This window comes from Micropterus dolomieu, linkage group LG02 (assembly GCF_021292245.1).
Source record: "Micropterus dolomieu isolate WLL.071019.BEF.003 ecotype Adirondacks linkage group LG02, ASM2129224v1, whole genome shotgun sequence".
Classification (NCBI taxonomy): Eukaryota; Metazoa; Chordata; class Actinopteri; order Centrarchiformes; family Centrarchidae; genus Micropterus; species Micropterus dolomieu.
In genome coordinates this window covers 12,612,456-12,630,592 of record NC_060151.1, presented here as the reverse complement: position 1 = coordinate 12,630,592, position 18,137 = coordinate 12,612,456, and the positions used below count along the sequence as shown (strand labels likewise).

Below are 18,137 nucleotides of genomic sequence, written 5' to 3'. Positions count from 1 at the left end.
CGGCTATTCTCATCTGTGACACCACGATGGTGGAACGAGCTACCACACGCCATCAGAGCAGGGGCGTCCCTCTCTAACTTCAAGAAGCTCTTGAAAACTCATCTCTTCCGAGAACACTTCCTCTTATAACACCTCTAACAACTCCTAACCTCTAACATTCCTGTGCTCTTCTTTTCTATCCCCTTACAGTTATCTTGTATTGATTGCACTTTTTTGTTAACTCTCACTTCTTTCCCTAGGTATTTACCCCATTGAAACGATATGTGGTATTAGCACTTACTAGTATTTATTGTCAGTTGTAGATCTTGTACTGTATTTGATGCTTTGTTGATGCTTGTATGTTGTTTCTCAAATGTAAGTCACTTTGGATAAAAGCATCTGCCAGTAATTTATAGGGCAGTGACACAGCAGGTAAAGCACAGGTGTAAATAAAACAATTAATGATGGCTGCTTTGGTTTCAGGGTCCTGCAGCCTGTTGCACCAGCTTTGTGTAAGTTCAAACTTTGCCTATTTATAATGTAAATTATTACCAAGTTGTGATTGATGCATTGCTAAAATCAAAGCGTTTGCACCACATATATAAGTTACAACATAATTCTAAGTAACAACTAAATAGATATACATGCCCCAGAGTAGGTGTAAATCATAAAATGTCACAGAATTATACCCAATAAAGGTAAAACAGATGTTTTTCTGACCCACAGCATTTTTCATCATTAATTGCATGTAATTTTGCACCACAGTAATCCAGTATGTTAACTCATTGATCATTGATTGGCAACTTGCCGTAGTTATGACTTTAAGTCTAAACAAATGAAGTTATGCCCCAAGTAGTCGTGGTGTTACCAATTTTTGTAGCTGATTTAGTTACAAACTAGCTAGTAGTTACAAAGAGTCTAGTCTTGACTTTAAGCCCTAACTTAACTTAAGCACTGTTGGTGCAACCCGGTGCTGGTATTGTGCCTGCTGTCTGTCATCGCTTACTGGAACTCTTGGAGGAAGGGAGCCATTGTGATCTTTCCCTATGACAAGTGAAAAACGTTACATGGTTTAATTTTCAAAAAACAACATATTTTTGTCATACTGCACATTGCTGCAGCTCCTCTTTTCAACCTGTGTGTTGAAGGCTTCGTTTTAGCAATGGAGTGACACATCTTGCCTCTAAATGATCTTTGTTGGGAGTTGCACATGCGCAGTTCCTAGTTGAGGACCACTAGCCAATCAAAAGCAGAGAAGGGTGGGTCAGTGAGAACCAACTTAGTAAAATGGACTGGAGCAAGAGTTTCAGAGTGGTGAGTTATTAATCTGTAACAAATGTATCTTTCATCCATAAAGTTTTAACCGAGCTCTGTCTCTACATCACAGTAAAAACATATCCATTGACTGCCTGGAGGGTAGCTAGTGTTTGGAAGGGAGAAGAGGTGTGTGCTGCAGCTCAGTGTTTTTCCACGGGTGTTTTTGAGGCTGTGTCAGACTAGCCGCTTGGCGAGCGTTATATGAGGCGCATTTCGCTTGAAAGGGAAACAGCTGGACTACAAACGAGCTGTTTTCAGGCAGTTCAGAGCAGTGTTTTCTGTGGGAGATGGGAACTCCCTTTGGGGTGGACTTTGGGCTTTTTCACTTTGCAAACAATATTAAATGCACAAAAAAAGACAGATAACTCAATAAAGGAGAGAGAAAAAGCCAAAAAGCATAATATGACTTCTTTAAAAAAAAAAATGTATGCCTACTTTTGATAATTAGATAAATAATGAATAATCCACAAGAAAATAAAGCAAATTGCTGAAGGAAAGGCTGTTCGTGGCTGTGAAGGTCACAGGTGTTGATTAAATTCACTGCTTATGTATGATGCATATGCATTTTAGAAAGTGTTTTTGATGAAATTTCCTTTCACGAGTCACTCTGTCAGTGCTTTCCACTTTGGACCGACATTTATTATCTCTTTGTCTTATATCATTGTTATTTTTGAGAGTTCTCCTCTTTCCACATTACACTGTAGTGTTTGTGAATGGTACATTTCCCCATTTTTAGACCTCATCTCTCCATCTACACAAGTTACGTGTACTCACCAGACAACCTCGCCTACATTGGAGGAGATGAGGTAGCGGATGAACTGCTTCATGTTGTTGTAAATGGCTCTGCCCTCCTCAACGGCAGACACAATGGAAGAGAAGTTGTCGTCAGCCAGGACCATTTCAGAGGCAGACTTGGCAACGGCAGTGCCAGAGCCCATGGCGATGCCAATCTCCGCCTTCTTCAAGGCAGGGGCATCGTTCACTCCATCACCGGTCTTGGTGAAGGGTAGAAGGGAAATGAAGAGGAATAATGTGTTAAACTGAGAGTCAAATTGTTTCATTCAATTTTAAGCACAAGGGACTCAACAAGTCCTTTCTTCTCACCATGGCAGTAATCTCATCAAAGCCTTGCAGGAACTCAACGATCTTAGACTTGTGGGACGGTTCCACTCTGGCAAAGCAGCCAGCATTTCGGACAGCAGTCTTCTGATCATATAGAGAGAGGTCATCAAACTCACGACCAGTGAAGGCTTTGCCAGTGACATCCTCATCCTCTGAGAAGATGCCAATGCGACGGCAGATGGCCACAGCTGTGCCTTTGTTGTCACCTGGGGGGACAGAAATGATGAAAAGATTTGATCCTTTCTGTTAGGCTTGATTTGTTATACAATGAGATTTAACCACTGAGTATAGGAGTCACATCTACTAATTTCATCCAAAAGGCACTGTTTTCATGCTCACTGTTCACTCCAACCTGTCCAACCTGTGATTGCTATAAGTTCGATTTGTCCCCCCAAACTCAAAATGTAATTTGTTTGGTCTTTGTTTGAATATCATTGAGCCCCTCCTGGACCCAAATATAATTATTTGAACTGGGTGAAAACATTGCATGCAACATATATACAAATGGAATTCCAAAAATGTTGCAGGTAAAATGATAAATCCCCTTACAATACATTTTGTGAATAACTGGTGTAAACTTGCAGATTATTTGGTCAACAAACTACGGTGGCCCTGAAGTGCAAACCACAACAGCATTTCGCTGCAACACAACTGCAATTCCCCACAACAGCAATTCGCCACAACACTACAGCAAATAGCTACAACACTACAGCAAATAGCCACAACACGACAGCATTCTGCCACAACACTACAGCAAATCGCCACAACACGACCGCAAATTGCCACAACACGACCGCAAATTTCCACAACACTACTGCAATTCACTACAACACCAAAGTATTGGTGAGACTGAAACGGAAAGGGTAGATACTGCAGTAGATTAGCAACCAGACACAGATGCTTTACAAAATGACGGACAGAGATAGGCAACCAATCAGGACGAGGATCAGTGTCAAATACGTATCTACCCTTTCCTTTTCTGTCTCACCAATGCTGTGGTGTTGTGGCGAATTGCAGTAGTGTTGTAGCAAATTGCTGTCGTGTTGTGGTGAAATGCTGTCGTGTTGTGGCGAATTGTTGTTGCTCATGCTCCTTCAGTTTTTGATAGCAGGATATTCATACCCTGCATGAAAAAAGAATAACTAATTTAGAGAAATTTGTACAGGGAGGACATGTCCATCCATAGTCAACCGCTCATCCTGTGTACAGGGTCGCGGGGGGCTGGAGCCAATCCCAGCTTACATCGGGCAAAAGGTGGTCACCAGTCCACACAGAGACAAACAACCAGTCACACCTAAGGACAATTTTGGAGACACCAATTAACCTAGCCTGCATATCATAGGATGATGGGAGGAAGCCGGAGCACCCCGAGGGAACCCACGCGGACATAAGGAGAACATGCAAACTCCACACAGAAAGGTCAGGGCAACCAGGGTTTGAACCCACAACCTTCTGGCTGTGAGGCGACAGTGCCACTGCAACACCGTGCAAATATATCTTAGAAATCACTTTCTAATAAGATTTTGTTCATATCTTCTTACAATATCTCCAACTAAAGAATTTCTTCAGGAATAACACTGGTGATCATCGTCATTGGTACTGGAAATATATGTGAAGACAGTATTTGTGCAACCATTAATTTGAGGTTCAGAATTTTTCACTACAATTTTCTTCACTGGCTCTATCTCAGAAGTTACATAAATACAGTGCAATATCTGAAACTACAGCACTTTTGGAATGACTTGTGTGATACTATGCCCTCTATGACTCCATATGCCCTCTCCTTTCCATTAGAGCCTGAGTTATGTTTACTTGGTCACTGATCTTAATCTCAGTAGCAACACTGTTAGTAAACAATCCCAGAGATTGTACTTGCTGTTGCAAGAAAATGCATAACTCTAACATGGTAATCAGATTGCCCGCTTTCCTTGTTATAAATGATACTCAGGTATGAATTAATGCAAATGCAAATATCATATGTTCTGAGAAAGAGATATAACCAGTTCATCAAGATATGGGAATACTATATTAGCTATATTGACACCCAATTTGCAATCGATTGATCCAGACTTGATGTAGAATCAATACCTAAGCTATAATTAGCTGTAATAGTATGTTGTGTAGGTTCTCACCTTTGTAAAGTCTCTCAGGTTATGTTTTGTTGTGTATTTCATTTTGTTTTTATTACTTGACAATGTTTATATTGGTGGTGATGTGAATTTGCAATGTGGATGGAGGTGGAGGTATGTGTATGAGTGTGTGTGTGTGTGTGTGTGTGTGTGGGGGGGGTGCTGTCATGAAACAAATTCTGTATTGTCAAAAGAAATTGCAAAAGAAAAAAGATACTGAATATAATACATGTACTGACCAGTGATCATGATGACACGTATGCCAGCAGCCTTGCACAGCTCAATGGAACCCACAACTTCTTTCCGAGGAGGGTCGAGCATGCCAACACAGCCCACGAAAGTCAAGTCAGTCTGGAGAGACAAAGAAAGCAAAAGGTTTAGTGTCCTTTGGAGCTACTTTCAAGCAGGACAGCAACTACTGCAGTATTATCCTTTTCTTTAATTTCGCCTTAATGCGTCTGTATCCGTCCTCAGTCACCCACCTCATATTCTACAAACTTGGTGGAGTCCTCCAGCTTCATCTCCTCCTTTCTCAAAGGTGAGTCGCAGGTGGCCAGTGCCAAACAGCGGAGGGTGTCGCGCCCGGTGCCCCACTCTTTGATGACTGACATGATGTGGTCTTTGACTGGGCCAGTCAGGGGTACACGAGTGGTGCCCACACGAATGTACGTGCAACGGTCAATGACACCTTCTGGAGCACCCTGTTGACACAGTTTTGAATGTTGAACTTTATCTTGGATGGCTGTTTTATTATCATGTCATTTCTATTCTGAGAGAAAGAAATATGGTAACGCTTCCTATGAAGGTCATCGCTATAATAACTTATGCATATATTTATAACACGATATAATGACAATGAGTGATTATAACAACTGTTATAATGTCTTATGGATGCATTATATCGTGTTATAAATATATGCATAAGTCATTATAGCGATGACCTTCATAGAAAGTGTTACCAGAAAGATTTTATTTTGCGAGCCGTAAGGCTCTAGGGATGGCAGTGTTGGTTAGTTGGTCCACCGCTTTGGTCTAGACTGTAATATCTCAACATCTATTAGGTGGGTTGTCATGAAATTTCATGCAGACATTCATGCCCCCCTCAGGATAAATTGTAATAACTTTGGTGACTTTGGTTAAAATTTGGATTAGTGTAATACTAAATAACTGTAAAACTAATAACATTTCCATCAGCCTCGGCTGTACTTTGTGTGTAGTGCTGTAGCACATGTTAGCATGCTAACATGCAATGCATTAACTTTTGTTATGAATTGGCGCTATGCAAATAAAATTTAATTGAATTAATACACTAAGAGGGTGAACATGGTTCACATTATTCCTAAACATCAGCATGTTAGCATTGTCATTGGGAGCTGCAATTTCAGCATTTAGCTCAAAGCATTTCTGATCCTGAGTACATCCTCACAGAGCTGCTAGTAAGGCTGTTGATTTGTAGTCTTGTTGTCTGCTTTTGGCTTAATGGAGTGTTTTGTATACTGTATGTTCTGTGTCATACACTTACTTTGACAAACATCTTGTTTCCCACAGGAGCTTTGGCGGACTTGGCAGGAGAGCAGTAAACTGACATGGACTTCCTGTCTCTGGAGAACTCCAGGGTGAACTCCTTCCTCATCAGCTGCTTGATCACCTGTTAGAAAATAAAGTGAAAGTTCCCTTTGACCACTTTGAGACTGTCGAAAATCACATTTTGCCCATATTGGAATATTTTGTGGACTTACAGCACAACACGCATTTGCCCTTTCCACCTTGGACAGGCCACGCACTTCAGTGTTGAACACATTCATCTTCTCCACCAAACAGCACAGGGCTGTTTCAGTGGCCTCACCCACTTTCTCATAAATACCCTTGGACTGCATTATGAAAAAATAAGACAGAAAGAAAGTACATTTTAAATTGTTAGTGTGGTATGTGTATACTTAAATGTCATAAACGTTAACGTAAAATGTCCTGAATACTCTGCAGACCTCGTTGTAGTCCAGAGAAGAGTCATTGCACAGAGCACAGATGGTAGCCAGCTCAACCAGTCCGTCATACTGTCCGCACTTTGTAGACACTCCATTCCTTGTACTAGTGAAAAAAGATTGACAAAATATTTTGTCAACATCCATCCAAGAATGCATTATGGTGTTCACATGGTCTTATAACATTATCTTTGAACTCTTTTAACACTTACACTTCTCCTTCTGGGGTGTACTTTGAGCCAGAGATGTCAAACTGACCGAGGGAAACACCGTCACCGTCGACTTTATCAATGATGAACATCTGCATGGAAACAAACACAATTCCTGAATTAGATCTGCTCTCATTTGTAGTCAGCAGCAGACTTTCTGAATTGGAAAATAATGTGAGTATCTTTGTCCATGTGTGACCTTGCACATGTGAGTATGAACCTACCTTAGTTACACACATCTGGTTGGTGGTGAGGGTACCGGTCTTGTCAGAGCAGATGACTGAGGTGCAGCCCAGGGTCTCCACAGAGGGCAGGCTTCTGACAATGGCGTTCTTCTTGGCCATACGACGTGTTCCCAGAGCCAGGCAGGTGGTGATGACGGCTGGCAGGCCTGCGATGGATGGAGAGACAGGTTAGGCAGAGAGGTATTGAATGAAATACGCAGTTATTGCTTTCAAACAGTTGGGAAGGTGGACTAAACATTAAGAGGAACTTCTTGAGCCAAAGAACCACGCAACAAAAAACAATGATCTGGTATTTATGTTTAAAACCACCAGGACTTCAGGGACTCTGCCACTGGGCAGGCTGACAATAGTGCTGGTCTCTACGTAGCCGTTCACACATCAGCTGGAGTACTCCCAAACTACTGTGTTCTCCGAGGTATTCCTGTTGGAGGGGGCTGCTGCAAGCCACTCAGTCAGATCTGTGTTCAGATTCTTGGCAGAAATCAACTCTCGCAGTGGTGCAGTGAAGGTCTGGAGAGTGTCCAGTTTAGTGACATTATGTGGCATCTGTTTGCAGATGATGCTGTCCTTTTGACATCATCACAATGTAGCCTCTGATGAGCATTGGCAGAGTGTGTAGCTGACTGTGGTGTGATGGGGAGGAATGTGGGCACCTCCAAATCTCAGATTGTATCTGTCCCAGAATATTTATTAGGTAGGCCTACCATTGAGGCGGCAGACAATTAGCTGTTTCAAGTGTAGGAGTTTGATGATTTTTAGGGCCCTAATCACAACAGATGAGTTTGCAAGCTCTTGATTTATCAACCAATTGTCTTTCTAACTTTCATCTATTCTTGGAGCTGTGTTGAGACCAAAAGAATTAGATCAAGAAGACAACAGTTGTTTGGCTTCCTGTCTGTGACACACAGCTGCTTCTCCAAGTTAAGAGAAACTAGATAAGCTGCTTCTGCACCTGCTAAAAAATATCCTTTAGGAGGATATCAGAAAAAGCTGATTGTCCAACCCTGCCACCAAAAATAAAGGAAAAAAATGAATGAAGGTGGATTTAAGTATTTGTACTATTCTGGGTTGGTGTGTTATGCTAGTAGCGGCTAACACGGCCTTGAGTCTCTAGCCTCAAGCAGGTGATCTGGTCACTACATTTCCAAATGCCAGATTTTTCTTCACTTTTAAACTTTTAGTCTTCAATCCAACCAACACGGACTCAAGTGATGTCACAAATCGGTGGAGTTTCTCCTTTAATAAAGTGTATAGTACTGTATGAGTTGTAAATCCTAAGCCAATGGCCCTCATGTAATTTTTAATGAACTGGTAGCTACAGCATCACATAGATGAGCAGCACAAGATGAATCTTAGAATGATAATCTTCGATAACCAAATGGAAATGAATCCCTGGGGTTTTACCTTCAGGGATGGCAGCCACAGCCAGAGCCACAGCAATCTTGAAATAGTAGATAGCACCACGGAACCAGGATCCTCCGTGGACGGGGTCATTGAAATGGCCAATGTTGATTATCCACACAGCCACACAAATGAGGGAGATGACCTGAACAATCACAGGGATGTGTGAGACTGTAGATGTAGCTTTAATATAAACATTTTCAGAAAACCTTTTCATCTGTCCTCACCCACCTTGGAGAGCTGCTCTCCAAACTCGTCCAGTTTCTGCTGCAGAGGGGTCTTCTCCTGCTCAGTGGCAGCCATCTGGTCACGAATTTTACCGATTTCAGTGGCAACGCCAGTTGCAACAACAATACCAGTGGCCTTTCCAGCTGCGATATTGGTGCCCTGAACAGAGTTTTAAGAGAGAGGGAGAAATGTATTAGAAGTTTAGTTGGTCAGTCTGGACAACAGACAAGATATCTCAACAACTATTAGATGAATTGGCACGAAATTTTGTCATGGTCCCAAAAGATGAATCATCCTGACTCCTGATTTTTCATTGTGTAAAAAATGTGATTTGTCAAATAGTTTGTTTTATAATGAAAAATTAGCAAAACTAATGACATTCCCATCAGCCTCCGCTGAGTACAGTAGCCTTATCTTTGGTTAACATCAGCATTAGCATTGCCATTGTGTGAGCATGTTGGTGGCATTAACATATAGCTTAAAGCACTGTGGCAAATTGCTAGCCTCACAGAGCTGCTAGATGGTTGCTGCTGTGAAAAATATTTATTTGGTAAAGGAAGTGGGGCAGTTGCACTAAGGCTGAGAAGAAAAATGTTTAGGAGAATGAACAGCAAGGAGAGTTTGTCAGGTCTGATGGAAACAATCAGGTTTAAAAGGAAGAGCCAAGCGATGGCAAAACAGGGCAAGACGCATTAAAAAAAGACTCACAGAGAACAGCATGTTCTTCTTGTCCTGGTTGACGGCTCGGAGGTCTGGAACAGCATCAGTGTGCTTGATCACACTGACAGACTCACCTATAAGAGACACAGGTTTTGGGAAGGGTGGTCAGGGAAGGAAGCAGATTTCAAAGACATCTTTTTTTTTGTCTGTTCACCTGTCCTGTGACACGTACCAGTGAGAATGGACTGGTCCACACGCAGGGTTGTTGATTTGATGGAGATGAGCCTGATGTCTGCTGGCACTTTGTCACCAACTGGTGTCCACACAAACACACACACACACACACACACACACACACACACACACACACACACACACAGAAATGCACACAAAAGTTCAAAATTCAGTCCATTCAGCATTAAATGATTTATTTATATAGCAGCTTTTGCTTTTTGTGCAGAACTACAGTACAAACAGATTCATGTCAATCTAACTGCAGTATTACAGAAGGAAGCAGGAAGGAAGGGAGAGGGGGCAGGGTTGATTGACTGGTTTTAGCACTCTGGATGGATAGTGTTGTTGTTGAAAACTGATACCACAGTCAGAGACAGAGGGAGAGGGAGACCTTGGGGAGATCATGAAATGAAAAGAACAGGTGTACAGCAAACAGAGGGAGAGGGAGAGACAGAGGAGCGAGTCTGGCCGTCGATATTAAGTGTATTTATACTCAAGCTTGTTTTTTTTCTTCCCACAGCAAGTTCCTTCAGTTCCCCTCCACCCCTTTTTTCTGTGACTGCCTTAAAAGGGCCCCTGTTCATTCTCAAGGACATCGGCAGCTATGTACTCTCACACACACACGCATGTGATTCTTTCAAAGTATATGAGCTGATGAGCCGAGAAGCTAAAGGAAACTGAGAAACTTGATTTCATTGTTATGCTAAATTAGAAGTCAGGAAAGAGATCAGGCTGAACACGCAAACTGTAGCTATCTTTTTGTTTTCTAGTGCACGGTGCAAATGTATTCTGAACTGATCGTGAGTTTGTAAATCGCCATCTAGATTGAAGGTTGAGAAGTCTTGGATAAGCCACAAAGATGACCTCTGGCTTAATTATTAGGATGTGCTACATAGTTAAAGTGTGTCCTCAGTCTTATTATATTCCTAGTATGTAGGATCCACCTTACCATGCATTATACGTATGATTTGACATTTACATACAGATTGAGCCACTCTTTTGCAAGACTTTATCAATGTCAGTTCATTTAAATTTCCCAGTGTCGGCTGCTGCTTCCTTTGCTAACTTGTCTCCTGACTAGAAAAGACACAGACCAGAAGCTCCATTTTTAATATTTCCACATAGCTGTGTTGCCTGCATGATCATGAATGTTTGTTTCAGTAAGTTGGCCTATAACTTTAAGTAAATGTATATAGATTGCTTTTTGTCATACAGCAGCTTTTACAAAACACTGAAATTACGGATTGTCTGTGCACTGTCCTTATTTTAACATGCTCTGATGATCTTAACTGTGAGCTGAGACTGTTGTGCTCTTTAGGAGTTGACCACAATGATGTCTCCCACACCAAGATACTCTGTGACCCTGAAGATTGCTGCTGTAGCCAAATTCCTACAGCAATTTCAGTGGCAGAATGCACTTTGAGTAAATACAGCAGGTAAGTCGGGAAAAAGAAAGCCCTCCACTTTTGGGAATCTTACCAGAAACTTCCACTACATCACCAGGAACAATCTCCCTGGCCTTGATTCTCTGCACGCTCTTCCTGTCCGACCGGTAAACCTTCCCCATCTCAGGCTCGTACTCCTTCAGAGCCTCAATGGCACTCTCTGCATTGCGCTCCTGTCGCAGTAATACACACAGAACAAAACATGAAATATGGTCATTTTGGTGCTATGACCTCTCGGATCATGCCAACTGCAGACAAACTCTGCAAGTGTGTCACCTCTTCTTGTGCACTGTCATATATATGTATATACCCACCACATTCTCAATAACATGCAATGCTGTCCTTAGATGCAATATTCCAGCAATGTATTTTGTCAATATCTCAAAGAAGAACAAACACAATAATACATCACTTGAGTGATTGTTGTGGTTGTTAAATTATGGTTTAAAAAATTATAAATGTTTATGATAATTGTTTGACATTATATCTTCAGTGACTACCACATGTGTTTTGCAGTGTGAGGTTTCTGTCTGCTGAACAACAGGCTGATGTTCTCTTCACTCTGTGATTTCTTCCAAGGCTGCCCTCGACCGCCTCGAAGTGTAAAGCCCAACTGATGCCAGCCGCCCTCCCTCCCTCCATTCTCCCCCATGCCCACCATGTGTGAATCCTTGTACATAGTTTCCAAATGACTGTCGCTGGGTTGATATGAACCCCCCTTCCACATACACACACACACCCTAGGCCTGCGTAACCTGATAGTCCCTCTGTATTTTTACTGTGTGGATTGTATCAAAGCAGACTGCACTTTGAGCATTCAAGGCAGGGCGGGTCTCAGTCCGCCGTTGGCTTACCCTTTCACCTTTTCACCTCTTGCTGACGTCAGGCCGCTCATTCTGGATTCCCTTGCACTTCTCAGCCGCTGCTCTGAAAGCAGCGTGTGCTCACAGTAAAGGACACAGACTGCGACCTGAGCAGGCCACTATCATCTGTGATTTATTGTGTGTGACTGTTACTAGGTATAAGAGTATATTTAGGTGTGTGTAAAAGACAGTATTCAGGGACAGGTATGTGTCCTTGTGATTGCAATTGTTCCTGTGTGTGTGTGTGTGTGTGCGTGTGCTCACTGACCTGCCACACTCCAACGATAGCATTTGCAATGAGGATGAGGAGGATGACGAAGGGTTCGACAAAGGCAGTGACAGTTTCCTCACCTTCTTCAAACCAAGCCAGTACCTGAAAGAGACAGAAAGTAAATATTAGAATGTAAATTTGAAAAAAAAATAGTAGGCTATTTAATCCCTTTAATCCCTTTATTACTTAATATGGTAAAAACAATCATACACTCATGGACAACATTAGGACTGCAGCCAACACTCATTTTAATTATTACTAATATTACTCGTATTATTAATAATTTTTACTATTAATCATTTCGTTTAAGGTGTAAGAGTGTAAGGTGATGTCCAAAGATATCCAATTTACAATCATATAAACAGAGAAAAGCTTCAAGTCCTCACATTTGAAAGGGCAAATAATAGCAAATGTTCAAATATTGCATTTCTGCATCTGTTATTTGCATGCAAATGGGAATGAGAGCCATTGTGACCACTCAAGTCTTCACTTATAAATCACAAACTTTAATCTTTTCATTTTTGCTTAGAGTAGTGAAGTATTACTGTTGTAGCCTTTGATACTCTCTATAGTGTCTTGCACCTGTTGCACTTCCTATGTGCGAAATTTTTCCTCTCCAAACCTATAGTCTGACACGTGTGCGCCCCTGTGAACAGGAGACCCACGTTACTAACGCAGGTCTGTTTTGGAAAGGCTTCGTGTTGACATTGACACAGATTAGTTGCAGGCCAGCAGAGCACAGAGCCAACCAGAAAGAGAGAGAAGAGAAGAATCCCGTCCTTATCTTGTAGGATTCAACTTTTCGCTCATCGCCATCATAACCTGCTGTGTGTTACATTAGCCTGCTTTCCATCTCACATCTTTTTCTCCCTCCCTTTCCCAGAAATAGGCTCTGCTGCTCACTCTCCAGTCTGTCTTCACCTTACTTCTCTTCAAACACACAATCGATCTTCAGAAAGAGCGTCAGGTCCTGTCAGCACGTCACAGTGGCAGGACATTCCTCTGTGTATGAATAGGATGACCGTGTATTTGCAGTATTTAGTGTTCTCCCTTTTAGAAACCATACACGACTCTGAATCTATTGCTCTCATTTGTCATTGTAACAAACAATGCCATTGTGCAACCCAATACCCCACCACCCCGCCGCCCTCTATCTCACACTCTCTCCTGCTGCTGCAAGCCATCCCTCGTTCCTTCCATCCCTGACCTTTGTCCAAGGATACAGTTTCTCGTCCTGGCTTGAGACTTTCTTAAAATAAAGCTCCTGCCATGCATATGTGCCCACACACACACTCTCTCTTTCTGCCTTTCTCTTTATCTTGCTCTCTCTATTTCGCACACAGAGCCGCCAGGCCTTCTAAGGCCATAGTAACAGCTGTGCAGGGAGGCCAGAGGGCAGAGATAGAGGATTAAGACAATGTGTCCAGCCTACTCTCCTCCACGAAACTGTTTTGGAGAGAGCAACAGATGAGGGGGAGGAGGCAGAGAGAGAGGGATTCCTTGTGTAAAAGAGAATGAGGACATGGGTCCAAATATAATTTAATAACTCAGCGATACACATGCTGTGTTTGTGGACCAATGAGTGTGTGTGTGTAATCACAAAGAAAACAGGAGAGGGGTCAGAGAAGATGCAGTTATTCTCACGTCACTGTCAGGTTCGTTATTGTCCCTGAATGTGCACTTTTGTAATCTGCAATCTTTTATTCCTAGGAGTTTATCAAACCACATTTAGTGACAAGAAATTACCTCTTTTTGTGTTTGTTTTTTGTTTTTCTGTTCTTTGAGCAGCTAATATATGACTTTGTTGCCTCTCAAGCAGCTCTTCCATCGGATTGGTGGTCCCTATGAGCATGTTATGGATGGGTGAGAGCAAGGTCACAACAGTGGTCTATGGGGTGGTGATGGTACAGTGGATAAAACACATGCATCTGGTGTGGGAGACCAGGGTTCAGTTACCACCGCGACCTACTGCGACATCCTCAAATATGTTATTGAGCAAGACACTTAACCCCTAGTTGCTCCAGAGGTGAGTGACCTCTGATATATATAGCAAATGTAAGTCACTTTGGATAAAAGCGTCAGCTGAATGATTAATTATTATTATTAATTTTTGATACCACCTTCCAATTGGTCAACTTCCACATGCTAAACGCAGGGTTTTGATGGGTAGAAACTGTACTGAAATTTCAAAGATACAATCTTGGCTAAAAGCAAAAACAAATTTGAGGTTCAGGCTTCAATTTCTACCATTGATGTTCTTAACATACATTTAATCTATTACAACTATTACAAACTGTTCAGCAATAGTTGTGAACTTTAACTTATATAATGTATTCTTCATTTGTTCTTCTTGTCTTGGCTTTTTTATTTGCCAAGCACTTCATACTCATGGAAAGATGCTGGTCACATCTATTGTTAAGGGGAAAGTGAGCAAACTCACAAAAGAGATGCAGGCGGCCAGCAGTAAGATTCTGACCAACAGGTCCTCAAACTGTTCCACCACCAACTCCCAGATACTCTTTCCTGTTAAAAAAAAAAAATAAATCACATATTCAAGGGTGTTGTCATTTGTGTATTTCCTTGGTGTATATGTTAATATATATTTACATATTTACCTGATAAATGGTTACAATACTATGTAATGTAAATTGAATCTCAATAATAAATAAGCTTTTGCATACAAGATAGATTAACCAGTAAGGTTTAAGTAGGAAGAAAACATTGATTGTGATCCATCCAAGGATACATATTTGGTAAGTGGTACTTTATTTTGCTTCAACAACTTCACATTAAGCTATCTTTGTGGTGTTCAAGCTCTCTTAGTATTTAGGACTGTCAGCTGGAAGACCATTAAAATGCAAGTTTGGGTTTACAACAACCAAAACTGAATGGCCTGGTCTGGTGGAACAGAGCAAGAAGCCAATGACAGGTGTCAAATAAACGACGTGTCATCACAGGAAGTGAGGGGACAGGTGTGTCTGTGTGGCACAGTTAAAAGATGCACTCTGATATCAACAGGACATGAATGATTGAAAAGCAGGTGTTTAAGGCGTAAAGTAGACTCACCCTCCTCCGCTGGCAGCTCTGTGGGTGAAGAGAGACAAACAGTATTAATAACGCGTAGCTGCACGCCACGTAAAATGTTTAAGGAATCAAAACACAACAACCTGAACATCACATTACAGAAACTATAATGTAACATCCATCAATGAACTAAGTGATTAATTAATGTTGCGTAGCAGCTGTTTTGTTCAGGCCTCCTTGTCCCTCTGCCAGTTTATGACACAAATATAGTGACTTTATTAACTGACCTTTACAATGACCCTAACCACTCTGTTGTTCTAGTTTGATGATACGCTGTCAACATCCACTTGTCAGCTGAGATGCTACACACACAAATAGAGTCACAGCAATCTGCTGAGCATGAAATAATGCAACGATAAGACAGTAAAAAGTGAAAGTAAAACAGTAAAAACATTGTTCACAAAGCTGCTTTTGACTTTATACTTTATACTGTGTGTAAGATGCTCTAGTCCAGCAGGTATTTGTTACTAACAGGCCTTTTTAACGGTAGACATTTTGACCTGTCATAGACGGGAAATCATAAGTGTAATTAATAACATTAACGATGGCTCTGTTCCATTTGCTGCAGGTGTCCCAGTTCTAGAAACAGAGCCATCGATTCTTATTTATTACACCTGCGCTTCTTCTATTATAACAGGTTTACACGGCCTGTATGATGAAGGTAATTTCTTTCATGTCAGATTGGAGACTAAATTTACCCAGTTTGACAACAAAAATCTGAATTCAAGGTCCACTTACAAGCCTTTTTGGGAGCTTTCAGCCACACATTCTGCCTTCCTCAGCAGATGGAAACTACTTACTACTATAACCAAGTAAGTAAGTTGACCTTGAATTGAGCTGTCATGCTTGAATTCACTCAGTGTCGGAATAAAAGATAAATACAGAATCTTCAATCTGAACTAAAGCCAGTACCGATTGTCAGAAACCTGAAACTCTTATGCACCTGCTCCACAAACATCACTCCCCCTTTTGTTTCCCTTAATTAGACCATCAGCGAAAAAGTCACACACAGTGCCAGTTCATCCATCGTCATTCAGTGGTCGTCCCACTACTTTTCCTCCTTCACCTTCTCTTTCTCCTCCTCTTAGTATCTCTGACATTTTATCTTGCTACACCTCTCAGGTAAACTGTGTCTCTACCATATACAAATAGAGTCACAGCAATCTGTGCCCTCCATTCTCTCTTCCAAACTAAATCCAGTGAAATTACATGTTTGTTCCTCCTCCTGGATTTACTCTTTTCATCCACTCTCCAATGCTCCATCCAACCGTCCATCCATTTTTTTTCTTTCTCTCCCTCACCGTTGAAGCCATACTTGTCCAGGTTTTTCTTAACCTGCTCAGGCGAAAGGCCAATCTCTTCAGTGACGCCAAAGTAGGACAGAACCTCCCCAGACTCTTTGGTGTGCGCGACCTCCATCCTCGCTGAAACGGAGAGGCTTCAGGACAAAAAGATAGAAAACACAGAAAACATTTACATCAGTCTGAGTGGCCCATGCAGCTGGCCTGATACTGAAAGTTAAAACAATTGAGACTTCATTCACCGACCACTTTCTTGAAGTGTGGGATTAGGATTAAAAACTGGCAACCCCCTGAGTTCACACTTGCTCTCTCTCTAACCCCTCTCTCTCTCTCTCTCTCTCTCTCTCTCTGGGCTGTTGCTCTCCTCTCGGAGCCCTGGACTGACAGAAAGTGCAAACCGGCAAACTGTCCTGAAAAGTTTTATACAGATGAAAAAGTGGCCTCATTGGTGCTTGCTCACCCTGAACTCACCCCTCATTGGCTGAGAACGTCACAAATAGGTGGGCAGGGATGGCCCTGTGGTAAAGAATAGGCGGGGGTGGGGGGTGGGAGAGGGCAACAACTGCAGAGGGGTCTGCGGGCCGGCGAGCTGGAAATAAGATGTGCATTAGAAAACATGCATGGTCAGGACAACAAGGAGGGGCATCATAAAGGTTTTCTGAGTGAGAGGTAGGGGACACTGATGAACACATGACAGGGTAATACTTTGTGCATGTGTGTGCACGTGTTTGTGGACTCGGGGACACTCAACAAGTGAATCAATAAAATGTCAAAAATGTCAAAACAATGTATGGTTTTGGTATCAAGGACAAGAGAAGTCTGTGAAGATTATCAGTCATCCAGGTCCTATTTATCCAAGGAAGGTTAAAATCAAGGGCAACTGCACTTGGTTGAAGATACTTGAAGTTTCACATCTCAGCCGAGGGGCTTCACTTCTGACTGATGGGTAGGGAATCCCCCCATTCAACCTCTGTGGGGTTGTTATTAAGGTGATTGATGGCACCAGTTTGTTAATGATCCTGGCTGTTTGTTCACTTTACTAGGAAGTAAGTGGGGGATAAGTGGTGTTTTAGCCCTCCTTCCCTATTTAGAAATGGTCTCTCTATTATGGTGTAAATGTCCTCTTCCACTCCTCTTTCAAATCATCTGTCCTCCGTCCAGAAATTGTCCATTGTGTTTATCAAAAGAGTGTCCCTTATCCTTGCATAGGTAAGTAAGTAAACTACTGAGTCCTTCTGTGTTGGGCTTTGTGTTTGTGTAGTTGTTGTTTAGTTTCCCCAATGTACAGGTATGTGCATTCCTCACTGCATTGGACAGCATACAGTAGATTTATTTTCGTGTGTTTGGGTGTGATGTCTTTTGGAAGGAAAAGTATCTGTCTTTGCGTGTTCTTGGGTTTACAACACACAGGGATGTGGTATGTTTGGTGAAAATATCCCTGAGTTACTCTGATAATCCAGACAGGGAGGACAGGTGGTTGGAAAGAGGCCATGCACGCCAGTATAGAGAGACCGTCGCTAAACAGGTTAGGTTGCCAGAGACACTACTAACAATGCTGTCCTTTCATTTCTTCCCAGAAGTTTGAACACTCACGTTTAGCCTCACGTGACTCCAATGACCACAGCGACGGTCGTTACAACAGCCAGGAGCACTAACAAACCTGGATA

General features: G+C 42.0%; 1 protein-coding gene across 6 annotated transcripts in view; it reads right to left on the bottom strand.

Moving 5' to 3' along the window:
* Positions 1 to 16,856, bottom strand: part of atp2a1 (ATPase sarcoplasmic/endoplasmic reticulum Ca2+ transporting 1) — a 24,258-nt gene extending 7,402 nt beyond the window's left edge. The window contains exons 1-19 of one of the 6 annotated variants that reach the window (XM_046074848.1): positions 16,717 to 16,856; positions 16,471 to 16,607; positions 15,152 to 15,169; positions 14,526 to 14,608; positions 12,083 to 12,187; positions 10,986 to 11,124; positions 9,505 to 9,585; positions 9,321 to 9,406; positions 8,616 to 8,771; positions 8,388 to 8,529; positions 6,963 to 7,129; positions 6,742 to 6,830; positions 6,533 to 6,635; positions 6,287 to 6,418; positions 6,070 to 6,195; positions 5,030 to 5,248; positions 4,787 to 4,898; positions 2,401 to 2,624; positions 2,071 to 2,291 (exon numbers count right to left, since the gene is read on the bottom strand). In XM_046074848.1, the coding sequence (XP_045930804.1) occupies positions 2,071 to 2,291; positions 2,401 to 2,624; positions 4,787 to 4,898; positions 5,030 to 5,248; positions 6,070 to 6,195; positions 6,287 to 6,418; positions 6,533 to 6,635; positions 6,742 to 6,830; positions 6,963 to 7,129; positions 8,388 to 8,529; positions 8,616 to 8,771; positions 9,321 to 9,406; positions 9,505 to 9,585; positions 10,986 to 11,124; positions 12,083 to 12,187; positions 14,526 to 14,608; positions 15,152 to 15,169; positions 16,471 to 16,588 (2,321 nt within the window). In that variant the 5' untranslated portion in view covers positions 16,589 to 16,607; positions 16,717 to 16,856. Of the gene's footprint in view, positions 1 to 2,070; positions 2,292 to 2,400; positions 2,625 to 4,786; positions 4,899 to 5,029; positions 5,249 to 6,069; positions 6,196 to 6,286; positions 6,419 to 6,532; positions 6,636 to 6,741; positions 6,831 to 6,962; positions 7,130 to 8,387; positions 8,530 to 8,615; positions 8,772 to 9,320; positions 9,407 to 9,504; positions 9,586 to 10,985; positions 11,125 to 12,082; positions 12,188 to 12,667; positions 12,687 to 13,006; positions 13,171 to 13,244; positions 13,381 to 14,525; positions 14,609 to 15,151; positions 15,170 to 16,470; positions 16,608 to 16,712 lie in introns of those variants that run through there. The other 5 variants (XM_046074840.1, XM_046074857.1, XM_046074875.1 and 2 more) reach the window with 5 other exon arrangements.
* Positions 16,857 to 18,137: the final 1,281 nt, after the last annotated feature.